The 20,805-nt window shown below is 40.3% G+C and overlaps 1 protein-coding gene across 3 annotated transcripts in view; it reads right to left on the reverse strand.

Moving 5' to 3' along the window:
* Ssh (Protein phosphatase Slingshot) overlaps positions 1 to 20,805 on the reverse strand; it is a 73,254-nt gene that overhangs the window by 34,326 nt on the left and 18,123 nt on the right. For 2 of the 3 annotated variants that reach the window (XM_072004383.1, XM_072004382.1), the window contains one exon: positions 13,793 to 13,952. In XM_072004383.1, the coding sequence (XP_071860484.1) occupies positions 13,793 to 13,952 (160 nt within the window). Of the gene's footprint in view, positions 1 to 13,792; positions 13,953 to 14,049; positions 14,071 to 20,805 lie in introns of those variants that run through there. The other variant, XM_072004384.1, reaches the window with a different exon arrangement.

Raw genomic sequence — 20,805 nt, forward strand, 5'->3', positions numbered from 1 at the left:
CGCGTCGGTTCGGATCATCGAACGGGACCCCGCAGCCAGAAGTCAGGACTAAAAGGTTCCCGATCCACTGTTTCCCCTCACCGCAGTCGCTCCTTTTTCCCTTTCTATTCGCGATCGATGATAAATTCACACGGTCGCTTCGTTCCATTCTACGAACGAGTCTTACCATCACCGAACGCTGTACACAACTAACTCTCTTTCTCTTTCTCTTTCTCTTTCTCTGGTAGTGTGAGCGAAATAATACATCGAGAAATGGCCGTACGAGCGAACGAGCTGATACAGTACCGGCCAAAAGCTTGAAAACGCTTCGCGACTTTGGTCTCGTTCGTACGATGATGAGCAATCTCGCACGTATTCGGTACCTATTATTCTATTATTTCCATCTTCATCGTATAATAAATCATGGTCAATACCTTCGACGCTAGATACTCGCATATTCCTCTTTCAGAAACGTATACGCTATACGCTATACGCTATAGCGTCGATATCGTGTCGCAAACAGCATTATTGCTTGATACGATACAGGTGGACGTGGCTCGGTTCGGTAAACAGCTCGTGTTGTTAAGCGACCGGTAGAAACAATTGGCCGGAAAAGCCACGATCGCGTTTCGATGTCGACGTCTTTGGTTAGCGATGTGGTTCTCGCGAAAGCTACCACCAGCTTTTGGGAAACGAAAATCGCGGGCGGACGGTGGGTGGCAACATGAGAAATCAGTTTTGTCATAAGTCATCAACGACCGCGATGATGCGCTAGGTATGTTCGTGCGTTGATCGTTTCGAGACTTTGGCTCGCAGGTGTGCTAACGCCATTGTATGTACCGAGAGCGATCCCTGTTGTAACATCGTCGCGGTGAAAGGGTTAGACGTGCCAAAGACAGTGAGTTGTATTAAAACGTATGACAAAATACATATATTCTTTTATAGAAACGTAGTAATTTAGCTTGCTATACTAGCGATACTACAAGCATAACGACGAATACATCGAGTAATATGGAGAATAATGTAATCACTAAATATGGACGTATCGAATTAATAAGTCGCTATAACGGATAATGAACGCTAGATGGCTCATCTACGATGACGCATACTTTACACGTGACCTTAAGATAGTGCTACTTTTAATCATCATCCTACGGTTTGTTTTATCGAGAAACAAAATAAGCTGAAGCGCATTCTATCCGTAAATCTCGCGCAGGCGGGAAGAACACGCGCCAAGAAATATCAAGAGTTTAAACTCATTCACGCGAAATAACTGAAGCCAAAATGCGTATCTACGTCCAATACGAGCAACGAAACAATTTCTTACCCTCTTAGTGGGTAGGAAACGTATGCTGACTGGGTCAAAAGGCGGCTCCACTTGGTCGAAGCAAGAAACTGTGACCGATTCGAACACGAGCTCCGAAAGTCAGTGAACTTTCTCAGGACGATCCAATTACTTGCGACGCGAGAACGAGGCATTCGCGAGTATTGGCTCACCGCAGACATCCGTCGGTTTTCGATCGGAGAACAAGAGTAATCGATGCACGCTTCGATCACAAATTTATGCATTCATAATATAGCGACGTTGACTTTATTTCGTTGAATTGTATCGTATTATTCAGCGCATCTATTACCTGTAACTAAATGTTAGTCACGTTACCGTTCGTAACACGTGTCACTGACAATTGTCAGATCAACTTTAAATTACTTGTTAACAAATGTAATAATAATATATTTAATTATCTACCATATATATTTGTAATTCTGTAATTAAAGTATAGCATTTTAAAAACCTTTGAAAATCCCTAGTCGTCGATGGAAAGAAGAAAAATGAGAACGGTCAAGAGTGGTACATTCGAGATCTATTGTTATTCCGGTGTGTGTGTGTGCAACGCCCGCGCATGATAAAAGGTGAAGCGAGTTAACTCGTGCCGAACCAGTTTCACGGGTGCAAAACGTCGTGTCGGCCCTTTCGAAAGTGGAGCAAGTTTATCGGATGTCGTGATGGCAGGTTAGCCGTAGCTGTTCTGCGTCACGTTGTCTTTTAACCTAATGTCGCCGTGCTTAATTACGGTTAATTCGTTTTCCACTGGACGACAGGAGGTTTATCCTAACGACGTCTTAATGTTCATTACTATGGTTATTTTCTAAAAAGAAAACAAAAAAAAACACTCTCTCTCTAGCGATGAAAGTGACTTACATTTTATTATTTGGTACACGCTTTCTACGACATAACCTTTGAAAACAAGTAAAATTGTAATTTTAATTCCCGGTTCGATCGTACTTGAAACTATCGATCGCATATTATCTCTTCAAATATTCATATTGGTAAGATATTTATGAATATAAGATCCAAAGTGCTGGTGAAGTATTCAAAGTTTTCTAGCACGATTCGAAGCTACTTGAAATATACTTGGTCTAATGGGTAATTTCTTGGTCGGAAGAGGGCCGTGGCAGATAAGGTGGTTTCTCGCGCACCACAACTTTGTCCACATCTTGTACGACCAAGAGACATCGAGGTCAACGGATCGGACGCGTCTTTCTCGTCCATAACGTCGCGTCGACTCGGTTACGACAATATCTCTGTACTCTCTGTTAACCTCGATAGAAAGTCGTCGGCCAAAGAATCGTACGTAAAAAGGACAAACTTTCTGGAAAAATCACTCCATTTACTCAATTACATGTTTTCTGGTATTATTTACGAGCTTGTCCCACTTTTCCACCGTATTTGCTAACACCGTTCCTCGTCAAGCGATTCACGTTGAACTCGTGGCTATTAAACGTTTCTCATTTCTTTCTCCCCCACTCTTTTTCATTTAATTTCGTGCTGGTATGCTTCAAACCAATAATAATATTTGGTGAAGGTATAGAGATAATAAGCGTTTAACCAGAATCTTTAGATTTCTTTCGTTCGTTTCTTTCATTGATTAATCTTAATTTTCTAGTATAAAATGAATTGCTTCAACGGTCTGATTGCCAATAGTATCCTATTTTGGAGTCACTTTGTTTTTTCTATCCTATTACGGATCTTTTCGTTACGATATTCTCGAGAGGTACGATATTTGTTACTGTCAGAGATTTCACTTCTACGAGATCAATACCTTTTTCACGCTTTGTGTTGTGCAATAGGTGTTTCACGTCGATGCTCGTCACGTAACCAAAATAGCGAATACATTACGTGAAAATGATGAAAAATGGTTCTGTCGTCGACCAAATTTCTTTCATTTAACTTGCGGCATTTGCGAGTGCTCCGCTTTAAGATTATATATTTTATATTTTAAAACTAAATTTATGCAAACAACAGATCGATGGTTATTCGTTATCGTTCGTTTAAAAAAAAAAAAAATTTTCTTTGAATCGGACGAGCGATATAATTCGTTAGAAATGGTAACGATACTAAATTTAATTCTCCTCTAAATCCATCATAGATTTAATCGTTTTATTACAAATCACGGAAGATTCTACTTTAACATTTATCGCAAAACTACAATTACTAATGTTATGTAACGATCGTAATAAATATTCGTACTACGTATATAATATCTAAACCGTGTTAAACTAAATTGTATGGTATCTGAAAACTCGGAGTAATATATTATCGCTCATAAAGTTCAAAGTAACGTAACTAATAAAATGCTAAACTTTCTTCTCCTATTGTGTATAACGTGATGATTGTCACGTTCTTTTATATATCGATATTCTTTGAAAATAATTCCTCGTTGAACTAAAAAAAGAAAGAAAAAAAAACTAGATTCCATTTTAACTCGTATACGATGTTTCGTACATGACTCACAATTTTTTGCTCTGCTCTCTCATTGCGGAAGAAAAAGTTGTTTCGTTACTTACGTAATTACGATGCATTTTACTTGTGTCAGTGATATCGTTTCCTACTCTCTTCCTCGTTTGATTCAACTTTTATAATGTCTGGTCGTATAACGCGAGTATAACAATTCGTTAAACATTAAATTAAATTTATTTATTTCTTTATAAGCGATATCCTGAAATCGAAGCATTTAACGATAGATAAAGCTTTCTGCGTGTATAGGAAGATAACCTTGTCTGTAAATATACGTAACATAAATTCATGAGCGTAGTGATCTGATATTCATAGTCGGTAAGTATACGCGAAAATTAAGACTTGTCTGTTGCTGATCGTAGTTTATTTCAAACGCCTCGTGTCTACATCTTGCAAGTGAAAATTTAAACCATCGCTTTTTCTGTTCGTTAGAGATTTTGTTATTAGGCTAGTGACGCGATTAGCTCTTAATCCGTCAAAAATTAGGCGATTTATCACGAAGGAGTTTGTCGATCACGTCCTGCAGAGAATTTGTCGAATCTAGCATCCATTAGAGATACGACTATGGGCACATAGATAAAAGCATTCTAGAAGAAGACAGAAAAATGCTCTTGTTATCATTATTATTATTTGCCGTTATGTAATCATTTAATATACAATTCGGTTACAAGTGGATCGTTGTTGACGATGTTCTTTAATATCTGTAATATCTGAAGGAGGAAAAGGTCTATACATAAAAGAGTGGAGCACAGTGGCGATCTGGTGCATCAGGAAGTTACAGCGAAGCGAACCATTTTCTTGAAGCTATATAAGCAAAGCTGTTGCCGTGTTTCATCGACCTCCGATTACGCGTATGATTTTCTTGATTATGAGAAAAATCAGGTTCATTGTATCGTGGCTATGAAAGCGTATTTGACGATAAATAGCGTTTCTCAGGCTGCTCGTCAAACAAGTAACGGTATTGTGTAACGACTTGCACGTGAGTCGACTGGTAAACGCAAATCATGGTCCGACATGACGGATTAGTTATTCTAAAATTCGTGCACAGTCCGAAAAATATCAAACCATTAGCGTGACAAAAAAGATTAATCGCACAAGCGACAACGAAAATCTGAAGATACATTTAATAGCTGGAATATATCGTATTACGTATCCCAAGTGTTTGAAATTGATCTCATTATCGTAAAATTCTAATATAAATCAAGGATCCTATAGTCGTGTTTATTTAACTTTTATCGACAGAATAGATTTTGATTTTCGTAATTACGACACCTGTTCGGTTGATATTTTAGAAAATTTCGAAGAGGAAATGGTGTTCCTCGGTAGATGTTAATTATGTGAAAAGAGAATGTTCGGAATTTCGATAGAACCTCTATCGTTCAAGTTAAGACCTCCGATTAAGTTTCTTCGCTTCATCCAACAATCGACCAGATTTCCAACAGCAGATTCGTTTTGAAAATCATCGTTACCTCTGGTATATTTAATTTTCATCCTAACAAAATGTTACGAAAAACCACCACAAATATTACCACGCTGAAACAATATTACAAATTTTATCGTGCTAGTATATTATTTTAAAGAAAATAAAACAACGACCGAACCAAACGCGATACATATCCGGTGAAAAGGAAACAAACAGACACGGATAAGTGTTATTCCACCGCTAACTGAACGCGCAACCCGTTCTAAAGTAGACTTCTATCTCGAGCTTTACGTACACACGCGTAAACTCGACGGGCTACGACTCGACCAACGAGTTTTTATCAAGCTAATAAGCAGATCGGTGAAACGAACGCCAGTTCTGCGAGATGCGGTCCAGACTGTCCGAGAATGTTCGTTCCAGTTGCACAGGTGTCCTCCGAGATTGCGCGCTGCGTAAAAACTCGAGTAATTATAAGCCGACGAGATACGAGCAACGTTGCTCGACGACAACGAATGCGCCTACCGGTACGTGGCTTCCATCGGTCAAAGTTTTAACATTTCCTCTTAGTTGTGTTGCAACTTTTCAATCAAACTCATTCTTTCGATTTTGGACTTTGCGCCGTTGAACGCTTCCTGCATGCCTAGAGGAAAGTGGATCGTTAGAACTGAATAATTGAACCGAACGATTGAAAGTACGAGAGTAGATAGAGGATTTTAGCGAAATTTTAAAAGGGATGTTCCACCGATACGGTGGAATAAATTATTTAAGCTCCTGTATTATCTTCGTTCAATCAGAAATACGATACAATAATATACAAATAATAGAATTAATCAACGATAAGGTTTTCATTTGAAATTAGTTTTTAATTAGCTATACGTTAACAGACACGTTGATACTTTACAAATCGACACCGACTACTACTTATTACCGACGTCTTATCTCACATCTGCTCATAAATTACTTTCTACGATTTACCAATTTATCTCTATAGCCATAAAACCGTTATCAACCCCGAAAGCTCTGTACTCTTTCACGATTACCGAAGAAAAATAAGGCTTTCGTCGAAATCGCTGCGTGGATCACCGATTACGCAACGAGGCCGTATTTTTTCTCACGTTAAGCAAGCGCGATTATATCAAGAGCACCGCGTGCACATTTTGACACGGCTCGGTTGCAAAACCGTGGCTTTTGTCAGCGAATGGAATCGCTCAAGTCCGCGGACCAGTTGCCTCGTCGCGAACCGTGACGAACGGGTCTGCGATACCATCGTTTATTTATGTAATCGCGCCGTTTGCGAATTTTCTTCCCTGCTTCGAACCTTTGTCATCGTCGCTAACCAACGACCTTCCGCCTTCGTGCAACGAGTTTCTCTTGCAAAAATCCTTCTAAATCGGTATCCATACGGTGAAATATATCGAACGCGTTGTACGAAAGATTTTGAATGACATTCGCCAATCACTCCACGTTTCATCTTTGTTCTGCCTTTGAATGTTTCTCGAGAAAGTGTACAAATCTCGTTAACGATACCTACTAAACTCATATCTGCCAAAGTACCATAATTTAAAACCTAGCATAGAATCGATTTCACGCGTTTCGCGCTCGTATACATTCTTCTCTGGAAACTTAGGTGAAAAAGTTCAGTGCGAAAACGAGAAACCATCACCAAAGTGTACCGTAAATCTTGAAAGTGGTCGGAAACATGGGTCTTATCATCGCGTCGAAGTGGGTACTGGCAGGATCGTCCGGACAGGCCAATTACACCTGCGTTTGCAAATTCACGGCATCCTGTTGGAGCGAAGGTGAACAGGTACCAAAGACACTGAGACCAACAGCTTGTGTGTATATCGTGGCCCGAATGCGTGCGTTCACTTCACGGGACATACCCGGACGTGCAGATCAGAAAAACTACTTAAAAGTTACGGTATCGCGTAATAGGCGGACTGGGCTTAATGGCCGTTGGCTGGTGTCCAGGCGAAAAGATTCGAAGAAATTCGTTTCACGGGATTTATGTCGGAATAAAACGGCCAACGGTATTGAGACAGGCTACCGTATTTTACCGACATTTTACGTCACTGATTTCCTGGCCAAGCTATTCATTCGGTAGCTACTTTTCGTAGGATCGCGAAAAGAAAAGTCGTGTATAAATTTAGAAAATAAAAAAGATTCAAGTTTTTTATTAGACTGATCAAAGGCTCTCTCCAAACGTTGTCCTATCGTCAATGATCAATCGGATTAAAGAAGAAAGAAATTAAAGAAGAGATTTGCTACGAGTCAGATATATTCTACATTAAGAAACCGTATAATAAGTATATCACCAATAGTCGGAATATTCGTACGACAATCTTACATAAAATTAAATTTGGCAAAAATGGCAGGAAAGTAGACTTTTTTAAACGATCCTTTATTCCATCTATGATGAAATATGAGATATTTTTGATGCGTGCGATTGAGTGGACTGCGTTATGCGTTAGGCAATCTCGACGCGTCTGACAGTGAAAGAAGGGCGAGAAAAGAGAATTTTCACGAGGCCAGTGCCTTGAAATTGAACAGGGCGCGGCAAGAAGAATCGAACGAGAAGCAAAAAGAAGCAAGAAAGGTGGTGGCCAGAAGCCGGTCGTAAAACCCGTTTTAGCAGAGCTCGAGTGGCGAGATAGCCCAGTTTTGTTCAGAGAGTGTTCGAACATTGAAATTAGACTTGTTGACTTCCGACGAGATGCTTCATCGTGAATAGAAAATCTGTTTGACGAACGAACGTAAAATCCGTTTAAAAGAAATACTTTTCCAATCGATCGAATAAATAAAAATATCGTGAATCGCATTTTTATAGCTGATTAGCTATATGGTGATTTTCATCGTAACGTAAATATAAATTATACCATTTGTTCTGATTCTCCGATAACGTTTCTCCTTTGTGGCTCGAAGTAGAATTTTATCGATATTTACTCGTGTCGTTTAATTTTATTTTGTACATTTAATGCCACGTCTACCATTCAAGAGAATTCCTTTTATAGCTCTCCTACATAAAAGACTGTCATAATTTCGAATTAAATATTTCATTTTCAAAAACATTGATGATTACGGATACAAAATTTTCCACTGATGGACAAAAATTCGGAAAATTGGCTTCCTTTCTAACTGCCGCGTTATATAATCTTCCTCGGTTCCTATTGTGGCGGCACTCGACAACAAAATATCACCACTCGACGCTAACTAGTGTCGGACGACGGCAGCGCAGTGGTTAGCGCCTTAGATTCAGAACGTTTCGGAACCCGGGTTCAAATCCCGGCGACCAGAGTCCGATTTTTCTCCCACGTATCTAAATTAGAAGGAAATACAGCCAGTACCCCAGCAGCGACATATACACCAGCAACTACAACTATCACGGCCTATTCACCTCGCTATCAATTCCTATGGTAACTTGACTTTTGAGACACGACGCGAAACGACACGACGCGACGTCCAATTTCGTTCGACTCTGTCGCGGTACATGGCTGATACAGTAGCAAAGAACAAGTTCGGCCGGATCTAAAACACGCTCCTGCGGCTATAAATCGTTCTCCCGTTCGGTGGACGGAACTATCGCGATAAATTATCGTCGCCCACGCGACACTGCTTTTCCGCGGTTTCGTAAGGTCAGCGTTACCGATAAAACTACGTTGACGTCGATATTCCGGACGATCATCTCAGCTCCAGACGAACGCTCCAACGTTGCGTAGGTTCGATCAATTTATCCTGCCACTACGTCCACTAATGTTACGTGATAAGTATTACACGAGTACTGTTTGGTCCGTGACTGCCACCTGGTTTATCACCGCAACTATCAAACTCGACGATTAATTAACGTTAACTTTCGATCGATGTTGGCTTATTTTAAGATTAAAATACGATTACACGTATATACCTATATCTTTAATCTCTGTCTATTGTTACGTCCGGTGACTCTTTACATAAACTAGAATCCATCGCACGGTCGAGGCGGCCACTAGCTATGCAAATATAATTAGTCGAACCGCAATAATCCTAAGGAACTGTCATAAAACTATGCATTCGCATTTTACCTTTTTTGTTATAAAATACATTCAAATACGAAACGTTCCTTACGATTATTGTTCAATCGGGTAAGAAATGGAAAAGTCGGCCTTTTACCATGTTCAACGGTCATTTCCACCCGCAAGCGACGGGTGGTGGAGCGACCAAATCCCTGCAATAGTTTTCCTCTGCGACAGTATCGTCACCGAACTCGACTGGTTTGTCAGCCTTAGAGTTCAACGTCTCTTGACTGGTTTTTCATCCGTTGACCAGTCAATGTCTTGACTGGTTTTTCGTTCATTGATCAGTCAGCGGTATTAACTTACTATTTATACGTCTCTGAGAATAGGTCTGTACGCGAGTCGTCTAACTATTTATATCTACAAAGTTGGTAAAATAAAGTATATATTATAACCTGTTACTTCGGTGTTATAGTCAATCAACCACCTCTATTACACTAAACGAAATAGGGGATCGACCAATTCGTGGCGTGGATTGTCGAACCGTAACGAGAATTTACCGCGAACGCGTCTCTCCGCGAACGGTCCAACATCTATCCGTATCCCGTATGAATGCATAATTTATAATTCATAAATGATATGAAATCGATCAATCACGACACAGGGAACATTATTGTCTTATCGGGAAGAAATTCGTTGTTAAAAGTCAAACGCAACATTCGTGAAATTGACATCGTACGTCAAATGGCACAAGCATTGTTTATCGCGAATCCCTGTGACACATTGAAATCATCGCTGACGACATTCACCATTAACTAGACGACCTAAAGCAATCTCATCATCGCCATTCATTCGCGTTTAATTAATTATAGACAACTCATTCTGCTCGATCAAGACAACGTACTACATATTACGTTACTGTGCGGCTAACGTATATCGATAGAATATGGATAGTTTACATCATCGTGTATATCCACCTAATGTAACCGCGTTGTATTACCATTTAATTACACTAATATAGACCAATAAAAGCATTTCATTTCTCGAAATACACAAGAGAAAATTTATCTATATACAGTATATATGTATGTATCGTTTTCCTCAGAAACTGATACCTATTTTAGTTAGTTGATCCAATTTCACTCAACTACTGCGCTATTTCCGTCGCGTTTATCGAAACGGATACCCAATTTACCAATTTCATGCCGTATTTTTATCTACAAAACATACGCCGAGACTCCTGTAAAAGCGAAAAACTACCTGCAATATTTAGAAGTTTCCTTCGCCAACAAAACGAAACACGATCGATCGAAGCGTACGTCACCAGGGAAAAATCCCGATTCCAGCGAATAAACGAAAACCAAAAGCGTAGCACAATGCACCGGAAGTGGGCAAGCGAATAGGTTAATGGTCGGCCAGGTCACTGACACTTTCCGCATAAAAGGTTCGACTCGAGGGCAAGTTGCATGCGTGCGTTTAACTGCGAGCGTAAAAAGTAACGGGCCCTGCTGAAAAGCAGTGGACGAAACGACCTGTGGCGAATCATACGTTCCCCTTACCTCGTTGTCCTTGTAGGGACCAGTTTCTCGTCCCGCAACCTCTCGCAGAGGAATCCCGACAGCTTTAACAAGCGTGAATGCCTGTTCTGTCCAGAATTCTAATACCATATTTCGCTCCTACCCAACGCGTACATTCTGTTCCTATTGCTTGTTTCGTGACTCGTACGTCGATAACTTGGCCAGCTATAGAGAATGTCAAGATCAAATGGTCCTGAGTTCTATGCAGTTGAATGGCTACGACCGATCAGCTGATTGTCACGTGGATGTGTTTGTCCGATAGCGGTCGATCTTCTCTTCGATTAGTACTCAGCTGGATAAATAACAACTCGAAATAACGTATTATTTCAACTAATTTGCCACGTTTCTTTTTCTTGTTTCTCTTGTTTTTCTTTTTTCTTCTTTTTTTCTTTTTTTTTTTTTCTTTTCTTAAATAACATGGAACACAACCTATACACGTTTACTGACTTTCTTGAAAAAGTAGTCGAAGATATTATATTCCAATTCGTTGGATCAAAAGGTTAAGCTTGAACGTAAATTACTCAATTTATATAATTCCAAAAAGTGAAAAATTATGCATACCTATGGAGCATCGATCTTCGATATTTCAGATTTCGTAAAATATTTAAATTTCAACATCATCTAACGGCTAACACCATCTTGTCAGTAACGATCGAACCGTTTCTTATTTCAATTTCATTTCGTAGGAGCATCGTGGACCATCGTTACGCAGATCGGAGGTTATTATTAAAAGACAACAGACGATCCGCAGAAGTCGCTATTCCGCTCCTCGTCGGCGATGTAACAAGTTTGAACTGGGTCGAGGTTCGTCGAAGCTTATTTTTCTAGAGGCCAGTTTGCATCCCTGCCGAAGTAGACCCGTGTCAAGGACGACGTGAAATTCGTGCTTCTGCACTCGATACAAGCCTTTTCGTTTTTTCTTTTTTCTTTTTTTTTTCGCATACTGCTATTGTATTAAAAATACGTAATCTCGTCTGGACAAAGGGAACTGGTGATCGCTCAATCGCACCATGCTCGATCATTTCTTTTAGCTTTTATTTAAAATTCAAGACAGTTTAAACGGTGAAATCGAATTTTTCTTAAAGTGATTACAAAAAGATTGGAGGGGCGGAGTGGAGGGAGGGGGGAGTTAAAAGAATCGAATAAAATAGTATCTCGAATTCAAAGTTCGACATACGATCGAACATAGGGTCAACGGCATTGAGAGTTGTCGCTCTAATTCGAAAAGTACTGTCACCGTCGCATCCAACACGCGACACACGCGTGACGACCTGGAATCTTCCACGTGGGATCGGTACGAGTCGCTGGTGTCGTTGGAACTATCGCGAAGTGGGCTAAAGGCGACCCACATGCTCGGGTCGTCGGCGAACGCGACACATTGAGGTCGCGGCCGATGAGAAACGACCGCTTCCGCTCGGCAAACGACTCGAGACGTGTTTGTCGTTTCAAAAGACTTACGCGACCAGTTTCTTATCATCGAGCCAGACTTCCTCGTGCGCGCGCTTCACGAACTGATATCGGCGTTAAAGTCCGTTTCATCGATCTTCGGTGGCGAATGCTTATGTACGTTCAATACGCAAAATGTCACCTTTGTCATCCTACGTTCCTCGCTTTAATTTATATAATTAAGGACGAAAGAAAAAGATATCGATACTTCTTTGCCGTAAAAGCAAAAATTTGCACATTCGTGGTTTTCGCGTAAAAGTGGCGAAATGGTTACTTACATCGTTTACATTGCTTCCAATTCCGATGAACGTACGTTTATTCGTATTCCAAAACTAACATAAACCGAAGTCATGTAACGATCAACATCGGTCGGTCTTTAACTTTCCAATCGCACCGAGGCAGCTACGTTTTTCCGAAACAACAGTGACCACTTTTCATTCCGAACGTAGAAAGCTACGCGTTGGTCAGAGATTTCGCAATCACCGATCGTTGGTTTGCTCTCGTTAGGATTGGCTGACGTCACGGTGCTATTACCTGTCGGTTGTTCACACAGGTTCTGGACTTTCTGCAGTGGCAACGTAGTGAAACATGATAATTTTAGACGAGACGCTCGTTTCCAATTTCTCCGATGAAAAATGCGTTCAAAGCTACTCAACTATTAGCTCGTGTTTGACGAGAGAAATGCTTTTTGTATGTTATAAGCAAAAATAGATAAATAATTCGAAAGAAATACAGGTGATGAGAAATTTCGGAAAAATAATATCGAAATTACCGCAAGATGACGTTAACGTGTATGCACGCGGTTCGTCGTAGGCCGCGGAATTTTATGCATTTTTTGCTAGATCTAATGAAAAAAATTTTACAAAAATGCCTATATAAAGTACTGAAAATAGAGTATTCGTTATAATAATATTTGGTAGATGAAACAAATTTCTATGTAAATTCCCTTTCTTCGGGTATATCTATAAAGATGTAGGAATGCATACAAATGCGCGGTCTAGTCATTAAATTGGAGATAAATGTCAATCGTGAAAATATCTCGCGTCTGTTGACGAGAAACATCGTTGAAATCGCGCGCCAGAACATCTAAGCAAACCTCTGCCGTAAATTTCAAGATCCCGGAATTGGCAGACAATTCGCGGTCTCGAGATATCGATTGCAACGCACGTTTCAAATAAAATAGATTCTATCCTTGAGCTTTTGTCCGCGCAAAATGTCATGGCCGGTGCTCGATCGATCGTATGTACATAATCGATGCATGCAATCCCGTTTTTATCTTTGTTTTTACCTTGTAGCGATTTTTTCATCGTACCGTTGTAAGCAGAATGCCAAAGAATTTGCAATAATGTTTCGAGCAAAAGATACGCGAAACAACTTTCAACATTACATAAACCGTTGCAGACAAACTATATACGTATACCCTTGTTCGCGTAATCTACATTACGAATCGTAAGTGTTCGAACGAACGTTACAACCAGATATATATGCTTTGTTCTTAGTAATCTGAAAAACCATCTTTCGCTGTAAAGAAAACTTTCTTCGCAACTAAACACGGTGTATCTTCTAAAATCTCGTAACTCACCATTTTCAGGGTTTCCTCCGGTCTGAGCAGATAAAACATAGATTGCAGGTGCTGTTGAATGTCGCATCCTGCTGCGGAAACCTTTCTCGAGGGTCTGGCCCTTTCGTTCGGAGGTAAAACCAAGGCCGCGCCCTTGCCCGCGAAGTAACATTCGCTCAGGCTGCAACAGAAACAAGAAAAAGTCTATTAACATAGAGTGGAAAGTTATGGGCGACGCCTGTGTAACGTAAATGTTTAAGATTTAAAGGACAACTCACGTATTTTAACGTGTTTCGATGCCAATTATTCAAGATATACCGCTTTAATTTGTCTTGGCACTGCAGTTAATTAAAAAGAATTACGCTAAGAATTTACGCTCTTTTTACGCCTAAAAGCTTTCACCTTTCTTCTTTTACTTCTTTCTATAATCACAATATCGTTTAAAAGCAACAGAATTCCAATGTTTACTTTTTACGATACATACGTACATGTATATATATAGCTACGTATAAAATGATAAATAGAAAAACTAATTTTAATAGTAAAACGCGAGATTTATCGAGTCAGTGATAGCGTTTTACTCGCTGATTTTTCACAATTATTTGCCGAAATAATGCTCGATAACGGAACTAGGTTGGAAAACATTTCTGGCAAAAAAAAAAGATAGTATCACCGTTAGCCGTAAGGAGTACGAAATTTCTATAGCAGGGGAAGCGTTAAAGTTAGCTGGTGCTCGAACATCTGCCAAATCTGTCACGGAGAGCTACGCTCTCGTTGTAAGGAGCATCGTGCGCTCGTCGGACGCACATGGTGTTTCACGCACCTAACTATAATACGTAGTAGTTAGTAAGTAGTAAGTAGTAAGTAGTAAGTAGGAAGTAGTAAGTACACGTGTAAGCTTCCGGTAGCGCACGCGCGTTTACGCTCGTGCCATACAATGGGAAGAGTTTCTCTTTCACGAGGGGTAGCGATTACACGCGTGTAAGTAACCGTAGAAAAGAGAAACCTGAGAATCTATCTTCGGCAATGCGCTCTTCCACGATCTTCGTTATCGAGAGCTGTGACGATTACTTTCACACGATAAGGGACCAGCTGCCGTGACGGAAAGCAATTAGCGACGGCGGCCTTATTAGCAAAACTAGAGCGACTTGATTTCTCTGTAGTGATTTTCGCGCCCCTGATCCTCCCACTCCTGCCATCGCACTGCGCCGCGAATCCCCACTTTTCCCCGCTCTTCCCCGCTCCACACCACTTCTCGATTATTAACCCTCCACGAGATTTTCACGGAACTGAGATTTATCTCGGTGTGAACGCCGAGATCGTGCACCACACTGGATTTCTAGGTGGAACGTGATAGATGAGAATTTCATGGAAACGACACAGAACGAAACGGACGATGAGAAACCATAATTTACTTCGCGAACGTTAGATTTTTTGAACAGTCATTAACGAACATGGTCTTTTTGGTTCAAGTGTGGGCAACGTTGGCAACGAGCCTGTCAGAGGAAGATTTATCGCGCGGAATGCGCAACTAATTTTGAAATCAATTATTTTTATGAATCATCCAACCTCGTCTCTCGAACGGGCTGATCGATGCCCCAAGAGGAAAAAGTTACGAGTCGCTTTAACGTTTTAGACTTTCGCGTTCATTTGCTTTTCTTATACTTTACATTTTCAGAAACAAGAGAAGAAAATACCCACAACGTAGTCGATTGTGAAAAGCAATAGCAGTGTTTTCTTAATAATTCGATATTATAGTCGATACAGATCAGCTACAAAGCGAACGTAAAGAAACGCATTCTCGTACCCGTTTACGCAAATGCTTGTTGGTAGCCCTGCCTTTTCTTTCGCAGGGGTGTCCTTTCCCGACTTCTCCGTATTGGTGCGCTCTCCAACAACTTTCACGAACGATAGTCGATAGCGCGATAGCCGCCTCGATAAACTATAGAAACATCACCACCAATCGAAATTCACCAGTTCCAAGGGGAACGAATTTTACCTCGACTTTTCGCAAACGGCGAGCTCTACATTGAAAAATCTATTAAAAATGTTAATATTATCAAACGATTTCTATTCATAAATATAACAATAATTCCTTTTTAACAAATCGAAAAAAAAGTAGATGATCAATTTGATCGTCGAACACGCCAACTGCGAAACGCTTTTTCAGCGTGAAAACGCGAACAGAATGGAACTCGGGCGCGCGATTAGGGCGAAGAACGATGAGATACTAAAATCATCTCGAGATTCGAACTAGAAACTGCGACGCGTGGGCGCGTCTTCGCCAAGCAGACTTTTGCAGCTCGTATTATTAGCCTCCGAGGAGATTGCACGCTGCTTGTCGCGCGTTTTCGCGCTCGCAAAACCAAAGAATTCATGGAAAAGAGCTTGTACAAGCAGAATCTTTTCTCGTTGTCCCTCGACCAATCTCATCTTGGTCATCTATATAGGTTCTTTATAAAACGCTATCAAAACGAATGCGTCTTATCTCTCTTATGATCGATAACACGTTCCTTGAAAACGTTACATTACCTTTGAAATTACCATTACCTCTGTAAGAAGCATGTAGCCAGGAGGCAACCGAATTGAAATTGGCTAAAGGGAGTGTTCGACTTGTAACAGACATCGCCTATCGAATCGAATTATTCGAAGCTCGTTAAAACAGGCGTTCCAACAAAATTTACTCGTAAATCACGCGTATAACGTACGTGTTCCTACGTTAGAAAAATCTACAAGTTCGTAACACATGTACAGTTTATTTCCGTTGCATAGTACGATATTTTTGCACCTTTGCTGACGCTCAAAATATCAAGTGAAACGGTATGTATATATATATTTATACAACTACCACCGTGACTGGATATCGCTGAAACTCGATAACTTTGCGTGAACTAGCGACACCCTGTTGAAGTCTAACTATTAATGCGATTTGAAAGCTCTCTACTTTTGCACAGAACTTGAGAAATATCGAGAAATATCGCGAAACGTAGCATAACGAATCATATATGAAGCGTTTCAAGTTCGAAATTTACCAACAAAAAAGAATTAGATCAAGCTCCGTTGAAACATTGGTACGATATCTGCGTTAAAACTTTCTCTCCATTTGTCTGACCTTTGTTTCATTTGCATGCAACATTGTTGGCAGAAATAAACGTTCCAGAGAAAGTACCACTCCGTGTATATATCAACGATATGTATTGATCCGTGAGACGTTGAATTAAAAGTTTCAACAAGATTTCAAAACGGACAAATAAAAAACAGATCCACGCGGAATACTTATTAGTTAATACTTTTAACCGTTGAACGTGTTACAAAAGCATATAGTATAACGACGATTTTCATGACAAATAATACATTCTTCGACTTTATCCAGCCTATCCTACGCCTTAACAGATATGTAGATACAAATGGAGGCAACAGCGATGATGTCATTTGACACGAGTAGCACGACTTTAGGTCGCGCGAAACGTCTCGACAACGCGCCGGTGAATGTGCATCCGAGATCGCATCTGCAATTGTCATCGGTGTGCCACAGGGACCTTTCGAGCAAAATGCAATTCGCATAACCCCGTTAAAGTGTGTCACGTACCGGTACACGTCGCTCAAACATCGGCAAACCTGATTTTACGCTTGGTTACCGTCATATGAGAGCCTTCCAATGACTCTCCGTTCTAAAAGATTTGTCCAATTGATTTTTTCCCGCGTGTTACATCGATTAAACGAATTACAATTTCCAGTCTCTGATCTAGTTTCTTTTCCATTGGATCGAACAACTTCATTCGTTCAGGCCGATATTTCTACATCGTTTCGTCATTTTTTCTCTTATCGTTGCTCTAAAGTATTCTTATTCTTACTGATTGTTAATCGAATATCGTTCACTACGATGTACGAGCGTCTGCTCGTCAACGTGACAAGCTATATCGTTTCTCATCTGTCAAAGCGCAAACAACTCTTTGATCGCAAAAGAATTTGAAACGCAAACACGACACTTTCCCTTTGATCGTTATAGGTATTATTATTTTGTTGTTTTCCTTTCTATGCGATAGAAAACGAGTAAAATCATTTGTAAGAAAAGCATCGACTACGGAAACGGTTCTGTTTTCTTATCAATATACACAGCTTTTGACGGACCACATCCACCGTGACGTGTGTGTAATCGACGCGAACTTCCGGTAAATCGGTTAACGTGCAGACCGGAAACGACAGTCCGCATCGTCGCGTTGCCATTAGAACAAGGTCATTAATGACGTTCGTTACACGTTTTTAAAACACTTGCTAACAAAAAATAGAATTTCTAGGATGAAATATCTTAATGTAAAATTTATACAGCTCGATAAGTATACCCAAGTAGAATCTATTTCTGACAGAAATACGTACATGGATGCTACCGCGTTACAAAATGGCAGATCCATAAATAAAGAAATTGCACCACCCAAGAAATAGGAAATCTGAACCAAGACTCATTCGTCCCGATTAACTGGTTAAATCGCTTATTTCTTCCTCTCCTTTTACTTAGTCCACTTCGAACATCAAAAAAGACTAAAGAAATCTTTTCAAAACCGGTCTTGCAACAAAGTTCAATGGTTCGAGCACCTTGGATTCGCTGCATTCAACGACGCAATTATAACGAGAAAGATACAAATCGGCAACGTAATTCCGTTGGATTGCACGCGGTTTCCCGACGAACCTGACCATACTTTCCGGCCGTTGAAGTAATCAGTTCCACTGACTCGATACGCATGCAGATGCAATTGCGTCCACGCGTCTTGCTGTTCGCTAGAAATTAGAAAAATTGCCGCGGAAACACCACGTATGCTAGCACAGATTACAGAATATGGAAAGTTGCTTTGATACTTCCGACGAAAATTATTTATCCCTATCTTCGACGATTCCTTATTAAATAAAGAAAATTCCTTCTTCCTTACGTGGCTCGGAAGAATTTGCTATTCGATATATTGTTGCGATCATTGTATTTCTCCGGATCAAAGCAAGCCGAGTCATTTATTTATAGATACTTATATACCGAAATTAAGAAACAAATTTTAACAAAAAGTAGAGTCGATCAATTTGTCTTCAGAGAGACTCACGGTTAATACACGTTTAAAATTACGAACTCCAGTCGAGATCGAACAACGATCTCTGCTGCAAGTTCGAATCGGTCCGCGCGAACATCGGTGCACTTCCACGCGCATCAAGAGTCAATCGAACGATCGCTTTCACCGCGGCCGTGATCCCCGGTGACGCAACTCGGCGAGCGATGAACGGAAAAAGCGACGTTTAACATGGAGAAAATTGCGTCCCGCGTCGAGAAGAAAGAATACGTCCAACGAACCACTGGAACTCGGCCAACTAGAGCGGAAACGATGAACACGACGACCACCGGCGAACGGACGATCGCGGCAACCTTTCAAAGCCTTTCGATTCTCCACATCGAAATGGAGAAAAGCGCGCAGCTACCGGGGGTGGGGGGGGGGGGGGGGCGGTTAGGGAAAGAGAAGAGACGATGCGCCAGATAATAAGGGGTAATACAAACATTGGCCTGGCTGGCGATCCTGGGCCAGTTTCTTCCTCGGAACACGTGTTCCTCTCCTCTTCTCGTTCGATCCAATTTTAATCTCGCGCGAAACAGCTGAACAACGAACCGATTCCTTCTTTCGATCGTGTAGTTGCTGCGAGAGATACAGCGAAATTGTCAAAAATCGATCATCGTCGATGAACTGAAATTCATAAGTTCCGAGAATCGAAACAAATAATTTGACATACGTACGAGCAATTAAAAAAGTGTGACAAATTACAACTGTTTCTTTCTTCGTAAAATATTTTCAGAAAATGTGTATAGGATACACTCTAGAGATGCGAAATTTGCTGTCGTTTACGTAATACGCATAATGTCATAAAAGAATGTCGTAAAGAAATCTGACATAATTATTAAATAATAAAAAATAAACACGGTTACATTTACCAGTGTGATTGAGATTAAATCAGATAAAATTAATCGTTATACGTATAGGATCTCGCTCTATGTCTGTTTCATCGACTATACACGCCTATACGTTTCTTCTCTTCGCGCACCAATCACAAACAGCGCGACAGATGCCTCGGCGTCTCTCTACCTGTTCCGATGATCCCAAATTTAAATCGCGAACCGAAAGAAGAAGACTTTGGAAGAGGTAAAAGAACCGAGTCGGTAAGATCTGAACAAAAGACTAAAGTGGCGTCGAATAAGCTTTCATTTGCAAACCTTGGAAAATTGTTATTGGATTATTCGTGTTTGTTATTGCATGTATCATTAGTGCACTTAATGGATAGAATAATGGATGATAATGTACAGAGAAGTTAGGAAATGAGAAAATAACGAACTGAGCTATTATCGTTTCCTTATGGAAAACGATGATTATGTTAATATCGCTTATTTGCATCCTTCGAAATAAATTATGTTGGCAAACAAATAATTATGAAATATATTTGTGATTAATAATCTTGACTTGCAATATCGATGAATATGACACAACTAGTACCGATAGACACGGTAAATGTTAATGAAAATATTTTTTTTCCATTGTCATACGTAACGCGGGTTTGCTTGCATATTTAAACCGTTTCACAAAGGAAGGTACTATATTAATGGCATTCGAAATAAGTTCCAGTCCGATGACATATCGACCCAGTGTGGCGCCAGCTTGTCTAACGCGAAACCAGGAAGCAATGCCATCGATGTTACAACACGCCTTACATGATATTATCCACTTTCTTTCCTTAATTACCCTCCATTTATAAACGTTATACTATCTGTCTGTCGTAATATATACCCTTTGCCGGCTAACTAAGAAAGTGGTTATCGAAATTTGAATAACGATTATTATCACATCGACTGCGGAGCTTCGTGTTGTGTTCTTCGTCTCTAAGCAACACCGCATTGCTGTACGATTCGCCAGAAACGATGATCGACTGCGCGTCGAGACGATGTCGAAATTAGTGAAACTTACAAATGAATACACCTAGGATTAACTTTCGAACGCAACAAATAAACAGCA

Source organism: Bombus fervidus, chromosome 5, assembly GCF_041682495.2.
Source record: "Bombus fervidus isolate BK054 chromosome 5, iyBomFerv1, whole genome shotgun sequence".
Classification (NCBI taxonomy): Eukaryota; Metazoa; Arthropoda; class Insecta; order Hymenoptera; family Apidae; genus Bombus; species Bombus fervidus.